This window comes from Scyliorhinus torazame, chromosome 29 (assembly GCF_047496885.1).
Source record: "Scyliorhinus torazame isolate Kashiwa2021f chromosome 29, sScyTor2.1, whole genome shotgun sequence".
Taxonomy (NCBI): Eukaryota; Metazoa; Chordata; class Chondrichthyes; order Carcharhiniformes; family Scyliorhinidae; genus Scyliorhinus; species Scyliorhinus torazame.
Window position 1 is genome coordinate 14,232,568 of NC_092735.1, and position 27,138 is coordinate 14,259,705.

The following is a 27,138-nucleotide window of genomic DNA, read 5'->3' on the forward strand; positions in this document are numbered from 1 at the left end:
CCCACCCCAGGCTGTCAGCACTCAGCACTGGCAGCTCAGAGGGTCAGTAGCTGAGGGAGGGACTGGATTTGAACTGGTTGCCGCACTGAGGCGCCCAGCCCCAGCCTGAGACAGGGGATTGCGAGGGAATCGGGACATGCTCTCCGCAGAGTGAACACCAAGCCATCCATCCCCGCCTGCCAGCACCACAGCCGCCGATCGCTCACCCTCACCCATCACCTTCCATTGGAGCTGCCGGAGACTGGGGGCAGCTGGCAGCCACACAGCAGGTTGGTGTCTCCCCCCCCCCCCCCCCCCCCCCGGGGTAGCTCGGTTGTCCGGAGGACGAAGCTCGGAGTCTCTGAATGCTCGATTAGTGCTTCAGTCTCACTAACTCCCCGACTCCCCAAATGCAGAGAGAGAGAGAGGGGGGGGGGGGGGCGGTCTGGGGGTCTGAAATCAGGGAAAGAATCTGCCCACTCCTCCCGATAGCTTCCGCAAATGATGCCTGATTTACCCCCTGAGGTTCGCTTTACCCCCCCCCCCCCCTCCTTCGGGGTCCCCTTTACCCCCAGAGATCTCTGTACACCCCTGAGATCTCTGTACACCCCTGAGATCTCTGTATACCCCCTGATATCTCTGTATACCCCCTGATATCTCTGTATACCCCCTGAGATCTCCATACACCCCTGAGATCTCTGTACAACCCTGATATCTCTGTACACCCCTGAGATCTCTATATACCCCCTGAGATCTCTGTACACCCATGAGATCTCTATATACCCACTGAGATCTCTATATACCCCCTGAGATCTCTGTACACCCACTGAGATCTCTATATACCCCCTGAAATTTCTATACACCCCTTGAGATCTCTATATACCCCCTGATATCTCTATATACCCCTCAGATATTGATATACCCCCTGAGATCTCTATATACCCCCTGATATCTCCATATACCCCTCAGATTTCGATATACCCCCTGATACCTCTTTTTACCCCCTGAGATCTCCATATACCCCTCAGATCTCGATATACCCCCTGAGATCCCTATATACCCCCAGATATCTCTATATACCCCCTGATATCTCCATATACCCCCTGATATCTCTATATTCCCCCTGATATCTCTATACACCCCCTGATATCTCCAGATACCCCCTGATATCTCTATATATCCGATATCTCAAAATACCCCCTGAGATCCTTTCACACCCCCTGTGGTCTCTTATACCCCCTAAAATCTCTAGATACCCCGGCCCTGAGGTCTCTCACTATCGCGGTCCCCAGCAGCCAGTCTGATGTCCCCAGTTTCTGCCTCAATCTCCAGCGTGTATTGTTAATGGGAAGGATAACCTTGAAAAGATTTGAATCATTCCTCAGATTGGATCCTAATGTCCTCTGCCCGGTTTAATGTGGAGGACACTCCGTCTCTCTCAAATGCCTGAGGGTGGCTGGGCATCCAGGGAGGATTTGGGGGGGTGGGGGGGGCGAGCTGCCTGTTCAGGTGGCTGGGGACCGGGGAAAGTGCCTCCAGGCTGGAGGCTCCGAGCACCCGGCGTTTGGCCGGTTAGCAAGCCTCCTGCCGCAGTGTTGCGGCTGTCCCGGGGAGGGTTCTGTCTGTGGGGCTGGGCTCTTGGAGACTTTACAAATAGCCACAGTTTACACCACAGTTATCTCAAAATGTGAAACTTAATGAGGCTGCTGTAAAATATTAGAATGGTTTATAATTATTCCCCAGTGTTATCGAGTTGCAGAATCATGTGGTTTGTTTTAGAATCTTGTGCATTGTTTTAGAATGATGCGGATTGTTTGAGAATCATTTGGATTGTTTTAGAATCATGAGGTTTGTTTTAGAATCTTGTGCATTGATTTAAAATCTTGTGGATTGTTTCTAAAATCTTGTGGATTGTTTTAAAATCATGCAGATTGTTTTAGAATCTTGTGGATTGTTTGGAATCTTGTGAATTGTTTTATAATCTTGTGGATTGTTTTAGAATCTTGTGGATTGTTTTAAAATCATGCGGTTTGTTTTAGAATCTTGTGGTTTGTTTTAGAATCATGAGGATTGTTTTAGAATCTTGTGGACTGTTTTAGAATCATGCAAATTGTTTTAGAATCTTGTGGATTGTTTGGAATCTTGTGCATTGTTTTAGAATCTTGTGTATTGTTTGAGAATGATGCGGATTGTTTTTGAATCTTGTGATTGATTTAAAATCTTGTGGATTGTTTTAAAATCTTGTGGATTGTTTTAAAATCATGCAGATCGTTTTAGAATCTTGTGGATTGTTTGGAATCTTGTGAATTGTTTTAGAATCTTGTGGATTGTTTTAAAATCATGCGGTTTGTTTTAGAATCTTGTGGTTTGTTTTAGAATCATGAGGATTGTTTTAGAATCTTGTGGACTGTTTTAGAATCATGCAAATTGTTTTAGAATCTTGTGGATTGTTTGGAATCTTGTGGATTGTTTTATAATCTTGTGGATTGTTCGGAATCTTGTGGCTTGTTTTATAATCTTGTGGATTGTTTGGAATCTTGTGGCTTGTTTTATAATCTTGTGGATTGCTTAGAATCTTGTGGATTGTTTTATAATCTTGTGGATTGTTTTATAATCTTGTTGTTTGTTTTGGAATCTTATGGATTGTTTTAAGATCTTGTGTATTGATTTAGAATCATGCGGGTTGTTTTAGAATCTTGTGATTTCTTTTAGAATCATGTGGATTGTTTTCGAATCATGAGGATTGTTTTAGAATCATGAAGATTGTTTTAGAATCTTGTGGACTGTTTTAGAATCTTGTTGATTGTTTTAGAATCTTGTGGATAATTTTAGAATCTTGTGGATTGTTTTAAGATCTTGTGTATTGTTTTAGAATCATGCGGGTTGTTTTAGAATCTTGTGATTTCTTTTGGAATCTTGTGGATTGTTTTAGAATTATGAGGATTATTTTAGAATCTTGTTGATTGTTTTAGAAAACAAATTGTTTTGGAATCATGCAAATTGTTTTAGAATCATGTGGTTTGTTTTAGAATCCTGTGCATTGTTATAGAATGGTGCGGATTGTTTTTGAATCTTGTGGACTGTTTCAGAACCCTGTGGTTTGTTTAAGAATCATGCAGATTGTTTTAGAATCTTGTGAATTGTTTTAAAATCTTGTGGTCTGTTTTAGAATTGTGTGGATTGTTTTAGAATCTCGTGGTTTGTTTTAAAATCTTGTGGTTTGCTTTAGAATCTTGTTTGTTTTATAATCTTGTGGATTGTTTTAGAATCTTGTGGTTGTTTTAAAATCATGTGGTTTGTTTTCAAATCTTGTGGTTTGTTTTAGAATTGTGTGATTTGTTTTCGAATCTTGTGTATTGTTTTAGAATCATGTGGATTGTTTTAGAATCATGGGGATTGTTTTAGAATCTTGTGGATTGTTTTAGAATCAGACGAATTGTTTTAGAATCATGCAAATTGTTTTAGAATCATGTGGATTGTTTTAGAATCATGAGGATTGTTTTAGAATCTAGTGGATTGTTTTAGAATCAGACGAATTGTTTTAGAATCATGCAAATTGTTTTAGAATCATGTGGATTGTTTTAGAATCATGAGGATTGTTTTAGAATCTTGTGGATTGTTTTAGAATCAGACAAATTGTTTTAGAATCATGCAAATTGTTTTAGAATCATGTGGATTGTTTTGGAATCTTGTGGTTTGTTTCAGAATCTTGTGGTTTGTTTTAGAACCATGCAGATGGTTTTAGAATATTGTGAATTGTTTTAAAATCTTATCGTTTGTTTTGGAATCTTGTGGTTTGTTTTGGAATCATGTAATTTCATAATCTTGTAGTTTGTTTCAGAACCTTGTCGAAGATATTAGAATGTATCGGATGATATTTGAATGTTGCAGGTGGCTTTCGAATCTTATAGTGACTTGAGCAATCAATTATCCACTGCATTTATCCTGTCCATTTTAATTATAAATTCCCAGCTTTAATTAACACCCCCCCTCCCCCAACTGGTATTTGAATCAATTAATTTTGGGAACAATTTGCTTCAATCACTTAGTCAATTTGCTGATTTTCCTTCAATTTTCTATTCGGTCATCCAAATGTTTCCTTTTTAATAAAACTACCTCAACTGGAGTCATAGAGTTTTACAGTAAAGAAAGAGACCATTCGGCCCATCATGTCTGCACCAGCCATCAAGCCCCTATCTATTCTAACCCCATTTACCAGCACTGGGTCCGTAGTCGTGTACGCTGAGGCATTTCAAATGCTCCACTAAATGTTTCTTAAATATTGTCAGGGTTCCCGACTCTACCACCCTTTCAGGCAGCGAGTTCCAGATTCCCACCACCCTCTTGGGCAGCACGGTAGCAGGGTGGTTAGCACAGTTGCTTCACAGCGCCAGGGTCCCAGGTTCGATTCCCGGCTTGGGTCACTGTCTGTGCGGAGTCTGCACGTTCTCCCCGTGTCTGCGTGGGTTTCCTCCGGGTGCTCCAGTTTCCTCCCACAGTCCAAAGATGTGCGGGTTAGGTGGATTAGCCATGCTAAATTGCCCTTGGGGTCCAAAAAGGTTATGTTGTGTTACGGGGATGGGCCGAATGGCCTCCTTCTGCACTGCAAATTCTATGATTCTATGAAAAGGTTTTTCTTCAAATCCCCTCTGAATCCCCTGCCCCTTACCTTCAATCTATGGCCCCTGCTTACTGGCCCCTCGTCTCAGGGGAAACATTCTTTCCTCTCCACCCTATCAAGATCCCTCAAAACTTTGTACACCTCAATCAGGTCCCTCCCTCAGCCTTCTCTGTTCTAAGGCGAACAACCCCAGCCTAACCAGCCTCTCTTCAAACTGAAACACTCCAGCCCAAGGCAACATCCTGGTGAATCTGCTCTGTGTCCTCTCTAGTGCAACTATTCTTAATGGTGTAAGTGCCCGATACCCAGAACCGTTATATTGCCAGAGAGCAGAGCCATGTTTCTATCTATTGTTTTAACCATGTTGAAGTGCTGTGGTGGTTATATAAAAGATTTGTGCACCATGACCCATCAACCTTTTTAATTATCACTGTCGTCATGTTCAATTCAAGAAGCACTCCTCTTTTGATTCCACAGTTCTCTATTAATTATTGCACCGTGATCTACATTGAGTTGCATCTGCCCCCTATTGATACAGTCACCTCTATGCTTTAAATATGCTGTGCAATATTAGCACAGGAACACATTTCCATCCATTATTCACACAATTATTTCTGCTTTGCAGAAGTATCACAGTCGAGAAATAAATCAGCAACTGCTGTAAGTATGAAGCAGTTAAACCCATTTAAAAATCAACAAACAAGTTAAAATACTAGACAAAGTAAAGTCAACATAGTCCCAGATGGCCGTGGGCTGCTTTCCCCTTTGAGGGGGGAGAGCTGACCGGTGGTGATTTAACCTGTGGGTCACCACACCTCAGGCGAGAGGCAAAGTTTTTTTTAAAATATATTTTTATTAAAAATTTTACATATTTTCAACAAACCCATACAGAAAAAAGAAAAACAAAGAACACATAAATAAACATCACAAATTCCCCCAATATACAACCCCCCATTAAGCAATAATAAACCCCCCCCCCCCCCCCCAGGTTGCTGCTGCTGCTGACCTCCTCCTAACGCTCCGCCAGAAAGTCTAGGAACGGTTGCCACCGCCTGAAGAACCCTTGCACAGACCCTCTCAAGGCAAATTTTACCCTCTCCAGTTTAATGAACCCTGCCATGTCGCTGATCCAGGATTCCACGCTTGGGGGCCTCGCATCCTTCCACTGTAGCAGAATCCTCCACCGGGCTACCAGGGACGCAAAGGGCCAGAATACCGGCCTCTTTCGCCTCGGCTTGTCCGATACCCCAAATAGTGCTACCCCTAGCTCGGCTTAACCCGGGTGTTCACCACCTTAGACACCGTCCTCGTAACGCCCCTCCTGAACCCATCCAGCGCCGGGCGAGGGGCAAAGTTGAGGGAACCTCATGAATAACCTCAGCCGGTACGGGGATTGAACCCACGCTGCTGGTCTCGCTCTGCACCACGAGCCAGCTGTCCAGCCAACTGAGCTAAACTGGCCCCGAATTCTCGCTTTGAATGGCAGTAATGGTTTGACCAATTGCTTTTAAACAATAAATTTAGAGTACCCAATTCTTTTCTTTCCCCAATTACGGGACAATTTAGCGTGGCCAATTCACCTACCCTGCACATCGTTTTGGGTTGTGGGGGTGAGACCCACGCAGACACGGGGAGAATGTGCAAACTCCACACGGACAGGTGACCCAGCGCCGGGATCGTACCCGGGTCCTCGGTGCCGTGAAGCAGCAGTGCTAACCGCTGTGCGACTGTGCCATCCTAGGTTAGACCAATTACAAGCTGCAATTTCAGCAGCAATTAATTTGATTTCCTTAATATAGGTAAATGTTACTGTAAATGGGTCAGAGTTATTGAGTTGAGAGCCAGCACAGTGGCACAGTGGTTAGCACAGTTGCTTCACAGCTCCAGTGTCCCAGGTTCGATTCCCCGCTGGGTCACTGTCTGTGTGGAGTCTGCACGTCCTCCCCGTGTGTGCGTGGGTTTCCTCCGGGTGCTCCGGTTTCGTCCCACAGTCCAAAGATGTGCAGGCTAGGTGGATTGGCCATGCTAAATTCCCCCTTGGTGTCCGAAAGGTGGGGTTACTTAGATACGGCGGAGGCGTGGGCCTAGTTTAGGGTGCTCTTTCTGAGGGTCAATGGGCCGAATGGCCTCCTTCTCACTGTAAGGATTCTAGGATTTGACCTCTGAGCATTTTTGTGAGAAATCAGGAAGTAGGAGCAGGAATCGGCCATTCAGCCCCTCGAGTCCGCTCCGCTCCGCTATTTAACAGGATCAGAGTTGATCTGATTGAGGACCCAACTCCACATTCATGACTGTCCCCATAACCTGTAATTCCCCTGCTGATCAAAAATCTGCGTAACTCAGCCTGGGAATATATTCAGTGTTCCTGCGTCCGTAGCTCTCTGCGAGACCCTGTGAGAGAGAAATCATTTCCTCGTCTTAAATCGCAGACCCGGAATTTTTAAACCACGTCCCCCAATTCTAGACTCCCCCCCAGGAGGGGAAACATCCTCTCGGGATCCTCCCTGTGCTCGCAGCGGCGGGAAAGGCCACACTATCAAACGGGACTCGGTTACAATCTGGGGCCTCAGCGGGAAGCCCCCACCAAGGCCACTCTCAGTCCCGTTTTCTGTAATGAGCAGCTCGGCTCGCTGGGACTCCTCAGTGCAGGAGGAGGCGGCATTTCAAAATGGTGACCCGCTCTCTCGACGCCCCCCCCCACCCGACACGACCCCTGGACCACCAAAAGCCCCAGCCCACCCATAAGATCACGTTGTGGTGATATGCATCACTGTAAATACACAAGGGGTTAATGTAAATACACTACAACTAAGTAAACACTAGAGGGAGCACATTAAGAAGTCTTAGAACACCAGGTTAAAGTCCAACAGGTTTGTTTTAAACACTAGCTTTCGGAGCGCTGCTCCTTCCTCAGGTGAAGGAGCAGCGCTCCGAAAGCTAGTGTTTGAAACAAACCTGTTGGACTTTAACCTGGTGTTGTAAGACTGTGCTCACCCCAGTCCAACGCCGGCATCTCCACATCATGACTAGAGGGAGCGCCAGAGATGTCATGACACACAGACATGCAGCTAACGAACACATAGAATAGGACACGACCAATGGGCAGTCGAGACACCCAGAGGTGACACTACCACAAGGGGGCATTACACAATCCATATATAAAAGGACAGGGCACACATGCTCTGTCTCTTTCCACAGGCGACACTTAGAGAGTACGACAGGGGCAAATCGGAAGCATCACACCCACCACGTGGCTTAGAGCAGACTGGTTAGTTAGACTGAGTTACTGTAGCAAGAATAGCAGGAGAGTCGAACTCATGGAGAACTGTGCTGATGGTTCAATAAATCACATTGAACTTACTTCAAAGTCTGGAGTATCTTTTGGTCAAAGCTGCATCGAGTTGCAGCCTGTGTTATCCCAGATTACATAACACAACACCTGTTAGATCTCATGAGGCATGGCAAGCAGGGTAAATCCTGGAAGAAGCATATCCCGGCTGCGTCGCTCCCGGTTCAGGGGGGATGCGACCAGTAGATCACTCCCTTTATCAAAGAATCAGTCAAGTGTACCCTCTCTGAACTGCTTCGAATGTTTCTTTTTAAATTTTAAGAGGACCCAATTATTATTTTTTTCCCAATTAAGGGGCAATTTAGCATGGCCAATCCACCTACCCTGCACATCTTTGGGTTGTGGGGGCGAAACCCACACAAACACGGGGAGAATGTGCAAACTCCACACGGACAGTGACCCAGGGCCGGGATTCGAACTGGGGTCCTCAGCGCCGCAGTCCCAGTGCTAACCACTACGCCACATGCCGCACCATCTTATCCTTTCTCAACGAAGGAGGACAATATTGAACACAGTATTCCAGATGTGGCCTAATGCCCCCTACAGCTGTAGCAACACTTCCCTTATATACTCCATCGCCTTTGCAATAAAGGCCAACATTCTATTTCCTTCTGAATGAATTGCTGTACCTACAAACCAACTTCTTGTGGCTAGTGAACTAGGATACTCAGGTCCCTCTGCACCAGAGAGTTCTGCAGTCTCTCCATTCAAATAATTTGCTGCTTGAAAAGTCCAATTTACCCACATTATACTCCCATCTGCCACTTTTCCCACTTACTGACACTATCTAAATCCCTTTGTGGTCTCTTTATGTTCTCTTGACATCTGAATTTCCTACTCAGCTTTGTGCCATCAGCAAATTCAGCTCTACATTCAGTTCCTTCGTCCAAGTCATTGATACAGATGTAGTCCACCCCCCACCCTGATATGTAAAGACCCACAGTCTCAGAGGCTGCTTTCCCCTTTTGAGGGGGCAAGCTGACTGTTGGTGATTTAACCTCAGGATCACCACACCTCAGGCGAGGGGCAAGGGTGAGAAGGTGTGGCCTTCATGGACAACCTCAACCGGTACGGGGATTGAACCCGCTTGGCTACGCTCTGCATCATGAACCAGCTGTCCAGCCAACTGAGCGAAACCAACCGGCCCCCGCCAAGTTATATTTTTGGCCATAGTATCATCGAATTCCGACAGTGCAAAAGGAGGCCTTTCGGCCCATCGAGCTCTGAAAGAGCACCCTACCAAGGCCCACTGCCCCACAACCCCACCTAACCTGAATATGAAATGAAAATCGCTTATTGTCACACGTAGGCTTCAAATGAAGTTACTGTGAAAAGCCCCTAGTCGCCACATTCCGGCGCCTGTTCGGGGAGGCTGTTACGGGAAGGAACTGCTAACTGTGCTTCAGAACTCAAATTTATATATGAGCAAATATATCAAAGATTTCTGGAAGTTTCTGGAGCCTGTGAGGTTCCCAACGTACTCCGGCCTCTGCACAGGTTCCCGTTTTCTGTTGCCACGTTCGTTGCTGTTTTGAAATGTCAACTAGCACTGGATTTGAACATTCTCTCGATTTGGGATGGGAGATCACTTGAGATTCTGGAGGAGCTTGACGGGGGTGGGCGCTGAGAGATTGTTTCCCCTTATTCGGGGGAGTCTCGCACATGGGGGAGGAGGGGGCAAAGTGTCAGGATAAGACGTCAAACATTTTGGACTGAGATGAGGGAAATATCTTCAATCAACGAGTTGTAAATCGTCGGAATTCTCTCCCCCAGAGACTGGCGAATACTCCATCGCTGGATACATCTAAGTTTGGGACAGTTAGACTTTTGGCCTCTCAAGGAATATGGGGAATGCATGGGAAAGTGGAGTCAAGGAAGTAAATCAGCCACAATTGTGTTGAATGTTGGAGCTCAAATGGCCGTTTGGTCTACTCCTGCTCCGACGGAGGCACAGTAGCACGGTGGTTAGCACCGTTGCTTCACAGTGCCAGGGTCCCGGGTTCGATTCCCGGCTTGGGTCACTGTCTGTGCGGAGTCTGCACGCTCTCCCCGTGTCTGCGTGGGTTTCCTCCCACAAGTCCCGAAAGATGTTCTTGTTAGGTGAATATGACATTCTGAATTCTCCCTCTGTGTACCCGAACAGGCGCCGGAGTGTGGCGACTAGGGGCTTTTCCACAATAACTTCATTGCAGTGTTAATATAAGCCTACTTGTGACACTAATAATGATTATCATGTTTCTTACGTCCTTGCATTCTTATGATCTTCAAGACTGTTCCTCGATATTTCTGGAAGACGTGCAGGGTAGGATGGGAGGGACCTGATGGTGGAGCGTCAGGGTGAGAAATGCCTTAACAATTATCATGGAGGAATGTTTTTTTGTGGTCAGGGTGGCAAGGAGAAGGCTCTTGACATGAATTTGAAAGATAGGTTTTTGCGGTGCCCAATTTATTGGCTTTGGCAGTGGGCATCTGTTCACCAGACACGTCTAAAACTGAGGTGCCAACCAGGGTTGGCAGTGGGATTGTCTCTGGACAAGTAATCCAGAGACCCAAATATAGATAAATGAGAGGTGGTCCATTTGGTCAGAAGAATAAGGAGGCCACGTTTTCCTTGGAAATTATGGATCAAAACGGAGTTGAACAACAGAGAGAGATATCGAGATACACCACTTCATTACAAACAAAGCATGTTTTTTTTTTGGATAGAATGGATAAACAGAGAAGTTAGATGAAACATTATATTATATTTAAGTTATATTAGCCAGGAACTATGATGGAGTACTCTCCACTTGCCTGGGGCAGCACGGTAGCATAGTGGTTAGCACAATTGCTTCACAGCTCCAGGGCCCCAGTCTCTGGCTATCCACTCTATCCATGCCTCTCATCACCTTGTACACCTCTCTGCCTTCTTCGCTCCATGATATGGAGATGCCGGCATTGGACTGGGGTGAGCACAGTACAACACCAGGTTAAAGTCCAACAGGTTTGTTTCAAACACTAGCTTTTGGAGCACTGCTCCTTCCTCGGGTGAATCTTCGCTCCAGTGAGAAAAGCCCTAGCTCTCTCAACCTTTCTTCATAAGACATGCCCTCCAGTCCAGGCAGCATCCTGGTAAATCTCATCTGCACCCTCTGCAAAGCATCCACATCCTTCCTATAATGAGGCGACCAGAACTGGACACAATATTCCAAGTGTGGTCGAACCAGGGTTTTATAAAGCTGCAGCAAAGCCTCACGGCCCTTAAACTCAATCCCCCGTTAATGAAAGCCAACACACCATACGCCATCTTAACAACCCTATCAACCTGGATGGCAACTTCGAGGGATCTATGTACGTGGAGCCCAAGATTCCTCTGTTCCTCCACACTTCCAAGAATCCTGCCTTTAACCCTGTATTCAGCATTCAAATTCGACCTTCCAAAATGAATCAATTCACATTTATCAAGGTTGAACTCCATCTGCCACTTCTCAGCCCAGCTCTGCATCCTGTCAATGTCCTGTTGTAACCTGCAACAACCCTCAACACTATCTGCAGCTCCCCCAACCTTCGTGTCATCGGCAAACTTACCAACCCACCCTCCCACTTCCTCATCCAAGTCATTTATAAAAACCACAAAGAGCAGAGGTCCCAGAACAGGTCCTTGCGGGACACCTCTGGTCACCGACCTCCAGGCGGAATACTTTCCATCCACTACCACTCGTTGTCCTCTTTCGGCCAGCCAATTCTGTATCCAGACAGCCGAATTTCCCTGTATCCCATGCCCCCTAACTTTCTGAATGAGCCTACCATGGAGAACCTTATCAAATGCCTTACTGAAATCCATATACACCACATCCACTGCCCGACCTTCATCAATGTGTCTCGTCACATCCTCAAAGAATTCAATGAGGCTTGTGAGGCACGACCTGCCCCTCACAAAGCCATGCTGACTATCTTTAATCAAACTATGTTTTTCTAAATAATCATAAATAATCATTAAATAGTCATTAAATAGTTTCAAGAAGGAGATAGATGTATTTCTGATTTTTAAAAACGGTGAACAGGTGGGGAGGTGGATTTGAGACCAGGAAGCGATCGGCCCTGATCTGATTGAATGGCGGAGCAGATTCGAAGGGCTGAATTACCGACTTCTGCTGCTAATTCCTACCTTCCCTGGGACCAAGGAGACTTTTTAAAAAATACATTCAGAGTACCCAATTCATTTTTCCAATTAAGGGGCAATTTAGTGTGGTCAATCCACCTACCCTGCACATCTTTTTGGTGGTGGGGGCGAAATCCCCGCAGACACGGGGAGAATGTGCAAACTCCACACGGACAGTGACCCAGAGCCGGGATCGAACCTGGGACCTCGGCGCCATGAGCCAGCAATGCTAACCCACTGCGCCACCGTGCTGCCCCCGGCTGGAGCAATCCTGACTGCGGTTGGTTGAGATCAGTAATGGGCGGGGCCGAGGGACTGACCCCAGTCTAGGATTGGGCTCAACCTTGGCATTACCTTCAGGAAGGACACTTCTAAAGGTCATGCCCATGTACAGAGGGCATCATTTCTGTAAATGATGTTGCATTTCAGGGGCGGCTATTTTCAATTCCTTCAGTAGGACATTGGAACATCTCCTCTTTGACACAGATCTCCCTTTCCCTCTCTCTCTCTCTCTGTTGCTTAGGTGAGGGCGATGATGAAGACTGTCCACTCCAGTCCTGCCATGCTCAATGTTCCAGCTAAGAATTCCTACCGGATGGTGATCCTGGGAGCCTCCAGGGTGGGAAAGTCCTGCATCGTTTCCCGCTTTCTGAACAGCAGATTCGAGGAGCAGTACACTCCCACCATTGAGGATTTCCATCGTAAAGTCTACAACATCCATGGGGACATTTACCAGCTCGACATCCTCGACACTTCCGGGAATCACCCCTTCCCTGCCATGAGGAGACTCTCCATCCTCACAGGTAGGTCCATAGATATTTTTTAATTAATTTACGGGATGTGGCCGTTGCTGGCTGGGCCCAGCATTTATTGCCCATCCCTAGTTGCCCTTCAGAAGGTGATGGGGAGTTGCCTTCTTGAACCGCTGCTGTCCCTGAGGTGTAGGTACATCCGCTGTGATGTTAGGGAACGAGCTCTGGGCGGCACGGTGGCACAGTGTTTAGCACTGCCCCGGGTGACTGTCCGCGTGGACTTTACACATTCTCCCCGTGTTTGCATGAGCCTCACCCCCACAACTCAAAGATGTGCACAGTGGGTCGATTGGCCGCGCTAAATTGTCCCATAATTTGGGGGGGGGGGGGAAATTCGGACACTTTAAATTTTTTTTAAAAAGGGGTTCCAGGATTTTGCCCCAGCGACAGTGAAGGAACGGCCAATATATTTCCAAGTCGGGATGGTGAGTGACTTGGAGGGGAACCTCCAGGTGGTGGGGTTCCCAGGTATCTGCTGCTCTTCTCCTTCTCGATGGTAGTGGTCGTGGGTTTGGAAGGTGCTGCCTAAGGAGCCTTGGTGAGTTCCTGCAGTGCACCTTGTAGATGGTACATGTGGTGATGTGCATCACTGTGGGTACACGGGGGGGTTAATGTAAATGCATGTAGGCTAGCTAGACACTAGAGGGAGCACCAGAGACATCACACACACACACTCAACCAATAGATCAGTTAGATAGGACACGACCAATGGACATTTACGATACACACAGAGGTGACACAACCACAGGAGGGCATTACACCAACCCATATATAAAGGACACCACACACATGCCTCTTTCCAGTGGAGACAGTCAGTGAGTAAAGACACAGGGTTGATTCAATATTACACCCACCAGGTGGATTGCAGCAACTGGTTAGTCAGTCTGGGTAGCTATCGTAGGATTAGCAGTAGTGTCGAACCCGAGTAATAGAAGTGTAAATAGTTTAATAAACGTGTTGAAGTTATCCCCACGTCTGAACCTTCCTTTGTCAAGTGCACCACAAGGAAGCGGCTTATGTTACACCTACAACATAACAAATCAGTACACACAGTTCGTCGGTGGTGGAGGAAGTGAATGTTTGTGGAAGGGGTGCCAATCAAGCCTGGATGGTGTCAAGCTTCTTTAGTCTTGTTGGAGCTGCACTCACCCAGGCAAGTGGAGAGTATTCCATCACACTCCTGACTTGTGCCAGATGTATCCCAGAACTCCCATTTGATTGCATCACTTTTTCAGAGCTATTCACCAGCTTTCCGAAGAACTGCTGCAGACGATCACAAGATCCTTTAAGCACAAATTTCATTCAGGTGCAATTGGGGTTTCGGAGATCCTTTGCAATGTTTTCAAGCATTACACAGGGAACAAGCGTAATCCACATAGCTGGTCACACTCCAGGGAAACTCATCATCATTGGGAGTTTCCAGTAATTGTGCTCGTTTGCAGAAGCTTCAGAAAGTTACAAAACTGAATCTGAAACCTGTGCCAACACCCTAATAGACACACTTTGAACAATTTGAATGAAATTGATTTTTTTTTTAAATGTAATAAGAAACCGACCTCTTCTTCAGTACTCTGCATGGAGGCAGGCCTGAGGACACAGCATCATAGAATCCCTATGCCGGAGGAGACCATCCGGTCCATCGAGTCTGCGCCCACCCTCCGAAAGAGCACCCTAAACCCACTCGCCCACCCTATGCCCGTAATCCCACCGAACCTGCACATCTTTGGACACCAAGGGGCATTTTTGGCACGGCCAATCCACCTCGCCTGCACGCCTTTGGACTGTGGGAGCAAACCGGAGCACCCGGAGGAAACCGACGGGGAGAGCTTGCAGACTCCACAGAGACAGTCACCCAAGGCTCGGAATCGAACCCGGGTCCCTGGCGCTGTGATGCAGCGGTGCTAACCACTGTGTAACCAACCACGGGTAGGAGAAGGAACCAGGTCCCCCAATCTATCCCGTCCAACCTGGAATCAAATAAGATGCTCATTATAAGATCCGGAAAGGAGTCCACACTGGAAAGAAAAGGGAAAAGGTTTAATGCAACAGAATAGGAGTGCCCAATTATTTTTTTTCCAAGGGGCAATTTAGCGTGGCCAATCCACCCATACTGCACGTCTTTGGGCTGTGGGTGCGAGACCCACGCAAACACGGGGAGAATGTGCAAATTCCACATGGACAGTGACCCAGGGCCGGGATCGAACCCGGGTCCTCGGCGCGGTGAGGCAGCAGTGCCAACCAATGCGCCACCATGCCGCCACTATTTTGAACCTAATTGTGTATTTAAATGCTGCCCGATTTCACAGTAGATTTTCGGTTGGGCCATTTCAAAGTGGGTGGAATGTGTGTTAAAATCTGCGATTCGAGCAATATGGGGGGAGTAATCATGCTAGATGGGGGTCTAGCGGGGGGCGGGGGGGGGGGAGGACAACTGGGTTGCTGCTGCAGAGATCGACGAGGAACTGGTAAACGAAAAGGTGGTCGGGGCGGGAATGCGCCGCCTGGGGAACGGGTGGATGCGCGGAACCGGGACGTGGGACTGGCCTAGAGAGGGTGATGGCTAGTCGACAGGGGAGGGGGGCAGGCAGCCCCCCCCCCCAGTTCGGCTGATCACGTGGAACGTGAGAGGCCTAAATGGGCCGATTAAAAGGGCCCGAGTGTTCGCGCACTTGAAAGGACTGAGGGCAGACGTGGCTATGCTTCAGGAGACGCACCTGAAGGTGGCGGACCAAGTTAGGTTAAGGAAAGGATGGGTGGGACAGGTGTTCCACTCAGGGCTGGATGCAAAGAACAGAGGGGTGGCCATACTGGTGGGGAAACGGGTGTCATTCGAAGCTAGGAACATTGTAGCAGACAGCGGAGGCAGATATGTGATGGTGAGTGGCAGACTGCAGGGAATGGAGGTCGTGTTGGTTAACGTATATGCCCCGAATTGGGATGATGCGGGATTTATGAAGTGGATGCTGGGATGTATCCCGGACCTGGAGGTAGGAAACCTGATAATGGGGGGGGGGGGACTTCAACACCGTGTTGGACCCAGGGTTAGATAGATCTAGATCTAGGACCGGAAGAAGGCCGGCAGCGGCCAAGGTGCTTAGGGGGTTTATGGACCAAATGGGGGGAGTGGATCCATGGCGATTTGTTAGGCCAATGGCCAAAGAGTTCTCCTTCTTCTCCCATGTTCATAAGGTGTACTCCCGGATAGATTTCTTTGATTTGGGAAGGTCACTCATCTCGAGGGTGGAAGGAACTGAGTACTCAGCCATAGCTGTTTCAGATCATGCCCCACACTGGGTGGACCTGGAACTAGGAGAGGAGAGGGAGCAGCGTTCACTCTGGCGACTGGATGTGGGATTACTGGCGGACGAGGGAGTCTGCAGAAGAGTGCGGGGATGTATCGAAAGGTACCTGGAGGCCAATGACGATGGGGAGGTCCGAGTGGGAGTAGTATGGGAAGCACTAAAGGCGGTGGTCAGAGGAGAGCTGATCTCCATCAGGGCCCACAAAGGGAAAATAGAGGCCAAGGAAAGGGAAAGACTACTGGGGGAGATTTTAAGGGTTGATAAAGAATATGCGAAGGCCCCAGATGAAGGACTATACAGGGAGAGGCGATGACTCCAGACGGAGTTCGACCTGTTGACCACAAGGAGGGCGGAGGCACAGTGGAGGAAGGCACAGGAGATGAGATATGAATGTGGGGAAAAGGCGAGTCGCCTGTTGGCCCATCAGCTGCGAAAGCAGACAGCGGTGAGGGAGATAGGGGGAATTAGGGATGAAATGGGAGCTACGGTGCGGAGAGCAGGGAAGATAAACGAGGTGTTTAAGACCTTTTACGAGAGACTATATAGGTCCCAACCCCCGGAGGGAAAAGAGGAGGTGCGGCAGTTTTTGGACCAATTAAGGTTCCCGAGGGTGGAGGAGCAGGAGGTGGAAGGCCTGGGGGCACCGATTGGGGTGGACGAGGTTACCAAGGGGCTGGGGAACATGCAGGCAGGGAAGGCCCCGGGACCAGATGGGTTCCCGGTGGAATTCTATAGAAAATATGTGGACTTGTTGGCCCCGCTGCTGGTAAGGACCTTTAACGAGGCCAGAGGAGGGGGGACCCTACCCCTGACAATGTCGGAGGCGACGATATCGCTAATCTTGAAGCGGGATAAAGATCCGCTGCAGTGCAGGTCCTATAAGCCTATCTCACTGCTAAATGTGGACGCCAAGTTGCTAGCAAAGGTGCTGGCAACGAGGATAGAGGATTGTGTCCCGGGGGTGGTGCACGAAGACCAGACAGGATTCGTAAAGGGGAGACAACTAAATGTCAACGTGCGACGGCTATTAGGGGTGATAATGATGCCCCCAGCAGAGGGGGAGGCAGAGATAGTGGCGGCAATGGATGCAGAGAAGGCATTTGATAGGGTGGAGTGGGAGAATCTATGGGAGGTGCTGAGGAGGTTCGGGTTCGGGGACGGGTTTGTCAGCTGGGTTAAACTCCTCAATGGGGCCCCAACGGCAAGTGTGGTCACAGGTCAGCAAAGGTCGGAGTATTTCCGACTACACAGGGGAACAAGACAGGGATGCCCGTTGTCCCCATTACTGTTCGCGTTGGCAATTGAACCACTGGCCATAGCGCTGAGAGACTCCAGAAAATGGAGAGGGGTGATTAGAGGGGGAGAGGAACACCGAGTGTCACTCTACGCGGATGACCTACTGCTGTATGTGACGGACCCAGTGGGGGGGATGACAGAGGTCATGCAGATATTGAGAGAGTTTGGAGATTTCTCGGGATATAGGCTTAACATGGGAAAGAGTGAGCTTTTTGTGATACACCCTGGGGACCAGAGTAGAGGGATAGATGGCCTACCGCTAATGAGAGTGGAAAGAAACTTCCGATACCTGGGGATTCAGATAGCCAGGAGCTGGGGAACCTTACACAGACTCAATCTGACACGGCTGGTGGAACAAATGGAAGAGGATTTCAAAAGGTGGGACATGCAGCCGCTGTCACTGGCGGGCAGAGTGCAGGCAATTAAGATGATGGTCCTCCCGAGGTTCCTATTTGTGTTCCAATGTCTCCCTATACTGATCACTAAGGCCTTCTTTAAAAAAATAGATAGGAGCATCACGAGCTTCGTGTGGGCAGGGAAGGTCCCGAGGGTAAGGAGGGGGTTCCTACAACGTAGCAGAGACAGAGGGGGACTGGCGTTGCCGAATTTGGGCGACTACTACTGGGCCGCCAACGTGGCGATGATTCGTAAATGGATGATAGAGGGAGAGGGAGCGGCGTGGAAAAGATTGGAGATGAAGTCCTGCAAAGGGACGAGTTTAAAAGCGCTGGTGACGGCGCCACTACCGCTCTCCCCAAAAAAATTTACCACAAACCCAGTGGTGGCGGCAACATTAAGTATCTGGGGGCAATGGAGGCGACAGAGGGGTGTGCTGGGAGCCTCGGTGTGGTCCCCGATCAGGAACAACCATAGGTTTGCCCCAGGGAGGCTGGACGGAGGATTCCAGAGCTGGCACCGGGTAGGAATCAGGAGAGTGGGAGATTTATTTATATATTCGGGACGTTTGCGAGCTTGGGAGCGCTTGAGGAAAAGTATGAGCTGCCCCGGGGAAATTTCTTTAGATATATGCAGGTGAGAGCGTTCACGAAACAACTGGTGAGGGAATTTCCGCTGCTCCCGACAGAAGGGATCCAGGACAGGGTGCTTTCGGGGGTGTGGGTCGGAGAGGGCAAAGTGTCAGAGATATACCGGGAGATGAGAGAAGAGGGGGAGGAGTTGGTGGGCGAACTGAAGGGAAAATGGGAAGAAGAGCTCGGGGAGGAGATTGAGGAGGGTTTGTGGGCTGATGCCCTAAGCAGGGTAAATTCCTCTTCCTCGTGTGCCAGGCTTAGCCTGATCCAATTTAAGGTGCTGCATAGAGCACACATAACGGGAGCAAAGTTGTGAAGGTTCTTCGGAGTGGAGAACAAGTGTGGGAGGTGTGGGAAAAGCCCGGCGAACCACACACATATGTTTTGGTTGTGCCCGGCACTGGAGGGGTATTGGAGGGGAGTGACGGGAGTGATCTCGAAGGTGGTGAAGGTCCGGGTCAAACCAGGCTGGGGGTTAGCTTTATTTGGAGTAGCGGATGAGCCGGGAGTGCAGGCGGCGAAAGAGACCGATGTCGTGGCCTTTGCGTCCCTAGTAGCCCGGCGTAGGATTTTACTCATGTGGAAGGAGGCGAAACCCCCTGGACTGGAGGCCTGGGTAAACGATATGGCGGGGTTCATAAAACTAGAGCAGATGAAGTTTGCGCTGAGAGGATCGGCTCAAGGGTTCACCAGACGGTGGCAACCGTTCCTCGACTACCTAGCGGAACGTTAGGGGGAAGATAAATGACCAGCAGCAACCCAGGGGGAGGGGGGGGGGAGGGTAAATTGTTTGGGTTTTCTGGAGGGGGAGAGGGGGCAGGGGGAGTATTACTTCGTGTTATTTGGTTAGTTTACCATGTTAGTTAGACAATGTTATTTTGCAGTTATCATGTTACCTTTTTTTTTGATTTGTAAGGGAAAAAATTGTGTTTGAAAACTTTAATAAAATATATATATATTTTTTTTAAATCTGCGATTCTGCTCAAAGCCCGGCATTCATAAATCTGGCGATAAGGAATGTTAGTTGAAGGTGAAGGTCGCAGTAGAGGGAGCACAAATGATCAGGGAATAACGAAAATAATGCAAAAGGAATTGTAAAAGATGACAAACTGTGCTGGAAACTGCACAGCATTCAACACAAAACAGGAAACTGGAGGTAACACATGGCGAGGAGGATGAATTCACGTGGCGAGGAGGATGAATCACTGAGTTTTCGCTACATAAGGAATAGAATTAAAAAAAAATAGAAAATGCTCAAAAGACCTGACATGTCTGGCATCGCCTGTGGAGAGAGAAACAGAGTTAATCGCCGGAAACTTCCGCCCTCGCTCGCGGCTGGAACGCCAAATTCTCTGTTCTGACTGCGAGCGGATGAGTTCGGAGAATCCCGCCCAATGCCCTGTAAATCCTGCTGAACATTTCAGATCGAAGACCTTTCCCAGAAAGGTTTCTTTTTAAAAAAATGTTCCAATTAAGGGGCAATTTATCGTGGCCAATCCACCTCCCCTGCACATCTTTGGGTTGTGGGGGCGAAACCCACGCAAACACGGGGAGAATGTGCAAACTCCGCACGGACAGTGACCCTGGGGCCCGGATTGAACCCGGGTCCCCGGCACCGTGAGGCAGCAGTGCTAACCACTGCGCCACCGTGCCGTCCCCGCCAGAAAGGTTTCTTCAGGTTTTCTCTGTTCTTCTCCCCGTAGATACTGCCAGACCTTCCAGGCATTCCCGGCATTTTCCGAATTTCCAGCCTCCGCGGTTGTTTTGAACACAAAGGGAAGGACTGGCATCTAAATACTGCCGATTAGAACATAATCAGAGTGGAGAGTGATGGAAGGAGGGTGAGGATAGCTAGGATAATTAGACACCCCATAATAACAGCAGTAAAGAGGGACATAACTCAGGGAAGATTCAAAACAAAATCCATATGAATTTAAATAAAAGGGGCCAATCAGACGAATGATGTATAATACAAAACAATGAGAGAGGAGGAAGCACAGAATTAAAATATGCAAAATGAGTGAAGGGCATTGAATAACGATCGGAGGTTTAAACCACCTCAAACTAAACCGCTAAGAGGCAGCGGAAATGGTACAATAGAGATTGCAAATGTGTGTAGAATTCCTTTCTTAACAGGTGTGGGAAGAAACAGAGAGGAAGTACTACTGAATCTAGTAACGGGAAATGAATCAGAGGAGATAAGAGAAGCGAGTTTAGGGGAGCCACTAGGGAATAGCAATCACAACATACAAGGCTTAAGATAAAGATTGAGAAGAAGGTTAACGATACAATGAAGGGAATAGATAGGATAGATGCGGGCAGGTTGTTTCCACTGGCGGGTGAAAGCAGAACTAGGGGGCATAGCCTCAAAATAAGGGGAAGTAGGTTTAGGACTGAGTTTAGGAGGAACGTCTTCACCCAAAGGGTTGTGAATCTATGGAATTCCTTGCCCAGTGAAGCAGTAGAAGCTCCTTCATTAAATGTTTTTAAGATAAAGATAGATAGTTTTTTGAAGAATAAAGGGATTAAGGGTTATGGTGTTCGGGCCGTAAAGTGGAGCTGAGTCCACAAAAGATCAGCCGTGATCTCATTGAATGGTGGAGCAGGCTCGAGGGGCCAGATGGTCTACTCCTGCTCCTAGTTCTTATGTTCTTATGACCCAGTTGAAGAAAAGTTGATTTTAAGGGAGCGGGAATGAACTGGGAAATGTCACCAAGAAACACCTGAACAGGAGTGGGATACATTTGAAGTGGTGCTCAATGCTGTTTAAGAGAGATATATTGTACTAAAAACTAGGGGCAAACCAGTCAGATTCTAAAAATTCATTAATGGGATGCGGGCGTCGCTGGCTAAACCAGCATTTATTGCCCATCCCTGGTTGCCCTTGAACAGCGGCATGGTGGCACAGTGGTTAGTACTTCTGCCTCACAGCGCCAGGGACCCAGGTTCAATTCCGGCCTCGGTTGACTCTGCGTAGAGTTTGCACATTCTCCCCGTGTCTGCGTGGGTTTCCCCCGGATGCTCCAGTTTCCTCCCACACCAAAGATGTGCAGGTTAGGTGGGGTTACGGGGGTAGGGCGGGGGCAGTGGGCCTAGGTGGGGCGCTCTTTCAGAGGGTCGGTGCTGACCCAATGGACCAAATGGCCTCCTTCTGCACTGTAGAGATTCTATGGGTTCTATGGAACTGAAAATTTCATGAACAATAGGGAAGGTCACGCTAGGATAATATAGATCATGTAGAAGGGTAAACAAGGGTAACGCAGTAGCTCTAATATATTTAGAAGTTCAAAAGGCCTTTGGGAAAGGTAACAGGTAGTGTTATGACTAAGGTCGGACCGTGTGGGGTGCGATTCTCCGGTCCGCCAGCGGCATTTTCCTGGGCGGCATGCCCTCGCCAACAGCAGGATTCTCCATTCCTGCCACCTGCCAATGAGATTTCCCATTGTGGCCACCCATCCCGCCGGGAAACCCACGGGCGTGGGAGCGCTGCGGGCACAACGGAGAATCCCGCTGGCGGAGAATCCCGCTGGTGAAGCCTGGGACAAGTAGCAGAATTGATAGCAAACTAGCTACAACCCTGGAAGAGGTTGGGGGGGGGGGGGGGGGGTGCGCTTGAAGGTAGTTACTGAGACTGGTGAAAGCTGTAAAGTGATACTTCATTGGGATTAGAGTTAGGCTCACTGTTGTTCATAATTTGTTCATAAACGGGGCTGTTTAACACACAGGGCTAAATCACTGGCTTTGAAAGCAGACCAAGGCAGGCCAGCAACGCGGGTTCAATTCCCGTAACAGCCTCCCCGAACAGGCGCCGGAATGTGGCGACTAGGGGCTTTTCACAGTAACTTCATTGAAGCCTACTTGTGACAATAAGCGATTTTCATTTCATTTCATTTTTCATTTAAATAAACGACTTGAACTCAGGAATTGGCAAAGTGGTTTCAAAATTGGTAGATGTCAGAAGTTTGGGGCTGGAGTTAATACAAAGAAGAACTAAGGCTGCAGTTTGGGTGTGTCATTGGCAAATAAACCTCACTGCAGATAAATGTGAGATGGTGCATTTTGGTAGGAAGAACAAGTAGACCACATAACCCTTGTGAATAAGTGTCAAAATGGGGTAGAGTTCAGCGAGATCTGGGCCCACAGATATATAAAGGAGCGACAGTGTAATAGGTTTTAAAACAAATTAAACTGGTGGGTTCATTTCTAACAGGATAGTCATGAACAAATGGAAAGAAAGTTGGGTAAGATCTTGATCAAATCACATTCCGTGCTCCATGACCAGGATGTAATCAATGTCAGGGATAATGATCAGAATTATATTGCGTCTCGGCAGTGGAGTGGCATTTGTGGGGTAGGGGAACACCGTAAATTGGATGCCATGACATGGGCACAATACTCGGCGACGACCTGCCCCGACTGCAATTTTGGAGGGGGAGGTGTCAGGTGGCCAATTCCTGGCCTCCTCCCACTATTATCATAGATTATCATAGAATTTACAGTGCAGAAGGAGGCCATTCGGTCCATCAAGTCTGCACCGGCTCTTGGAAAGAGCACCCTACCCAAGGTCAACACCTCCATCCTATCCCCATAACCCAGTAACCCCACCCAACACTAAGGGCAATTTTGGACACTAAGGGCAATTTATCACGGCCAATCCACCTAACCTGCACATCTTTGGACTGTGGGAGGAAACCGGAGCACCCAGAGGAAACCTACGCAGACACGGGGAGGATGTGCAGACTCCGCACAGACAGTGACCCAAGCCGGAATCGAGCCTGGGACCCTGGAGCTGTGAAGCAATTGTGCTATCCACAATGCTACCGTGCTGCCCCTATTGCCGGGACTGTACCTAGAGTGGGACACAGGGCGGGACGGCACCAATTGTCTAGCCCACCACAATTCACTGGCCAGGTAAGGGAGGCTCCTTTTCAGGTCCCTGAACCCATCGGAGCTCCCACTTGGAGGTATTCCCTTGTTGTAACTCCCCTGTTTCAATACCCTGCCCACCCCAACCCCCCCCCCCCCCCCACGCCCTTCCTCACCCACCTGGCCCCAGCAATACCCCAGGCTTACCTTCAAGTCCTGCTCCGTCACAACATGTTTCCATCTAGGATGCGCTGCAGTCCCAGCAGTGGCCACCACACCTGGTGGCGCTACTGGGACCACCTAGCTGCCAACCATTTGAATGCCTGGCCGCTCTCAGAGGTGGGATTTCCTATTGTCGGAGAGGCAGAAATGCGGACTAATTTTCTGTCAAATGTCTAGGAGATGGATGAACCCCAGGGAAGCCCAGGACCACCTTTGGGATTGGGCAAGTGGAAGTGACTGCCTGACACTGGGTTCACGATCCAACTGACCTTTGAACTTTGCCCCCACAGTCTCAATGATATTTTGCTGCTCTCTGCTTTTTAGGTGATGTTTTCATCCTGGTCTTCAGCCTGGACAGCCGAGGCTCTTTCGAGGAGGTCCAACGCCTACGCCGACAGATCATCGAGTGCAAGATGTGCCTAAAGGACAAGACCAAGGAGGCGATGGAAGTCCCCATTGCCCTGTGCGGCAACAAGGCTGACCGGGTGGAGTTGCACCGGGAGGTCCAGGCTGAGGAGGCCGAACGGCTGATTGCCGATGATGCCAACAGCGCCTACTTTGAAATCTCCGCCAAGAAGAACTCCAACGTGGAGGAGATGTTCCGGGCCCTGTTCAGCATGGCCAAGCTGCCCCACGAGATGAGCCCCGCCCTTCACCGCAGGATCTCGGTGCAGTATTCTGAGGCGCTTCACCGCAAATCCTTCCGGCTCAGGCGCGTGAAGGAGGTGGGGGCCTTCGGCATGGTGTCCCCCCTGGCTCGCAGGCCCAGTGTCAACAGCGACCTGATGTACATCAAGGAGAAGGTTCTGGGCCAAGGGCAGGCTCGTGAGCGCGAGAAATGTCTGATCCAGTGACTGCTCCCGAAGGCTCCCTATCTCCGACGTTGCCAAGGTGCCTGGGAGAAAAAAACACAGGACTTGTCAAATATCCATCCTCTCAATACTCAAAATAAAAATTACGTCGATTGGTCATTTGCAAAATAATGTAAATCCTTTGCTAAGTGTTTCTCAGTGAAAGAATAGAGGAAGTTTCCTTGCCATCTCAGTATGATTTCTGTAGAGTTGGGACTGAACATCGGCCAGTGCGGCTGAATTTATTTAACCATTGGTATATTGCCCGACCACTTGGCTGATTAAAAATGTCAGCCGAGCTGTTTCTGTCTGCAGGCAGCTGTCTTTGCTGAGGGCTTTCGGTTTATTCCAATCTGATGTGATTTTCAGGACTTTACTGGAATATAAGCCTTCATTTTCTGAAACACCATTTATGGAATCTGCATTAACTCTCCACAAACCCCAAATCCTCCCTACCTACCGTGACAATGCAGACTTAACCCAGAGTCTCCCTCTGTCCCTACCACGCTGCCCTCCCTGCGTTCCATCCCACCCAGACCTGCTCTGCCCACTGCTCCCACCCATCCCACTCTCTCCCCTCGCCCACTGCCCTGTCCCGTCCGCCCTCCCTGCGTTCCATCCCATCCCTGCCCCGCCCCTGCCCACTGTCCCGCCCCCACCCACTGCCCCACCCCTGCTCTGCCCCTGCCCACTGTCCCGCCCCCACCCACTGTCCCGCCCCTGCCCACTGTCCTGCCCCTGCCCACTGTCCCGCCCCCACCCACTGTCCCGCCCCCGCCCACTGTCCCACCCCTGCCCACTGTCCCGCCCCTGCCCACCGTCCCGCCCCTGCCCACTGTCCCGCCCCTGCCCACTGTCCCGCCCCTGCCCACTGTCCCACCCCTGCCCACTGTCCCGCCCCTGCCCACTGTCCCGCCCCCACCCACTGCCCCACCCCTGCTCTGCCCCTGCCCACTGTCCATCCCTGCCCACTGTCCTGCTTCTGCCCACTGTCCCACCCCTTCCCACTGTCCTGCCCCTGCCTACAGCTCCACCCCTGCCCACTGTCCCGCCCCTGCCCACTGTCCCGCCCCTGCCCACTGTCCCACCCCTGCCCACTGTCCCGCCCCTGCCCACTGTCCCGCCCCCACCCACTGCCCCACCCCTGCTCTGCCCCTGCCCACTGTCCCGCCTACTGTCCCACCCACTGCCCACTGTCCCACCCACAGCCCACTGTCCCGCCCCCGCCCACTGTCCCACCCACTGCCCCACCCCTGCTCTGCCCCCGCCCACTGTCCCGCCCCCGCCCACTGTCCCGCGCCTGCCCACTGTCCCGCCCCTGCCCACTGTCCCACCCCTGCCCACTGTCCCGCCCCTGCCCACTGTCCCACCCCTGCCCACTGCCCCACCCCTGCCCACTGTCCCACCCATGCCCACTGCCCTGCCCACTGCCCACTGTCCTGCCCACTGCCCCACCCCTTCCCACTGTCCCACCCCTGCCCACTGTCCCACCCACTGCCCCACCCCTGCTCGGCCCCTGCCCACTGTCCCGCCCCTGCCCACTGTCCCACCCCGCCCACTGTCCCACCCCTGCCCACTGTCCCACCCCTGCCCACTGCCCCACCCCTGCCCACTGTCCCGCCCATGCTCACTGCCCTGCCCACTGCCCACTGTCCTGCCCACTGCCCCACCCCTTCCCACTGTCCCCCCCGCCCACTGTCCCACCCCTGCCCACTGCCTCACCCCTGCCCACTGTCCCGCCCCTGCCCACTGTCCCACCCCTGCCCACTGTCCCGCCCCTGTCCACTGTCCCGCCCCTGCCCACTGTCCCGCCCCTGCCCACTGTCCCTCCCCTGCCCACTGTCCCGCCCCTGCCCACTGCCCCACCCCTGCCCACTGCCCCACCCCTGCCCACTGCCCCACCCCTGCCCACTGTCCTGCCCACTGTCCCGCCCCTGCCCACTGTCCTGCCCACTGTCCCATCCCTGCCCACTGTCCCACACCTGCCCACTGTCCTGCCCACTGTCCCGTCCCTGCCTTCTGTCCTGCCCACTGTCCCACCCCTGCCCACTGCCCCACCCCTGCCCACTGTCCCACCCCTGCCCACTGTCCTGCCCACTGTCCTACACCTGCCCACTGTCCCACTCCTGCCCACTGTCCCGCCCCTGCCCACTGTCCTGCCCACTGTCCCACCCCTGCCCACTGCCCTACCCCTGCCCACTGTCCTACCCCTGTCCACTGTCCTGCCCACTGTCCCACCCCTGCCCACTGTCCTGCCCACTGTCCTACCCCTGCCCACTGTCCCATCCCTGCCCACTGTCCTGCTTCTGCCCACTGTCCCACCCCTGCCCACTGTCCTGCCCCTGCCTACTGCTCCACCCCTGCCCACTGTCCTGCCCACTGTCCTACCACTGCCCACTGTCCCATCCCTGCCCACTGTCCTGCTTCTGCCCACTGTCCCACCCCTGCCCACTGTCCTGCCCCTGCCCACTGCTCCACCCCTGCCCACTGTCCCACCCCTGCCCACTGTCCCACCCCTGCCCACTGCTCCACCCCTGCCCACTGTCCCACCCCTGCCCACTGTCCCGCCCCTGCCCACTGCCCCACCCCTGCCCACTGCCCCACCCCTGCCCACTGCCCCACCCCTGCCCACTGCCCCACCCCTGCCCACTGTCCCACCCCTGCCCAC

The 27,138-nt window shown here is 50.4% G+C and overlaps 1 protein-coding gene across 1 annotated transcript; it reads left to right on the plus strand.

Annotated features, from left to right (window-relative positions):
- Positions 1-25,166, plus strand: LOC140403874 (GTP-binding protein Rhes-like). The gene is made up of 3 exons (XM_072492087.1): positions 1-269; positions 12,614-12,893; positions 23,944-25,166. Exons 2-3 carry the CDS (start codon positions 12,623-12,625, stop codon positions 24,471-24,473), a joined length of 801 nt encoding a protein of 266 aa, XP_072348188.1. The 5' UTR covers positions 1-269; positions 12,614-12,622; the 3' UTR covers positions 24,474-25,166.
- Positions 25,167-27,138: the final 1,972 nt, after the last annotated feature.

What these genes read in the sequence shown, in the direction of transcription:
- LOC140403874 (XM_072492087.1), top strand. Translation starts at nt 12,623, where the DNA reads ATGATGAAGACTGTCCACTCCAGTCCTGCCATGCTCAATGTTCCAGCT. An exon ending in GAGACTCTCCATCCTCACAG is followed by an intron (nt 12,894 to 23,943) that starts GTAGGTCCATAG and finishes TCTGCTTTTTAG; the next exon opens with GTGATGTTTTCATCCTGGTC.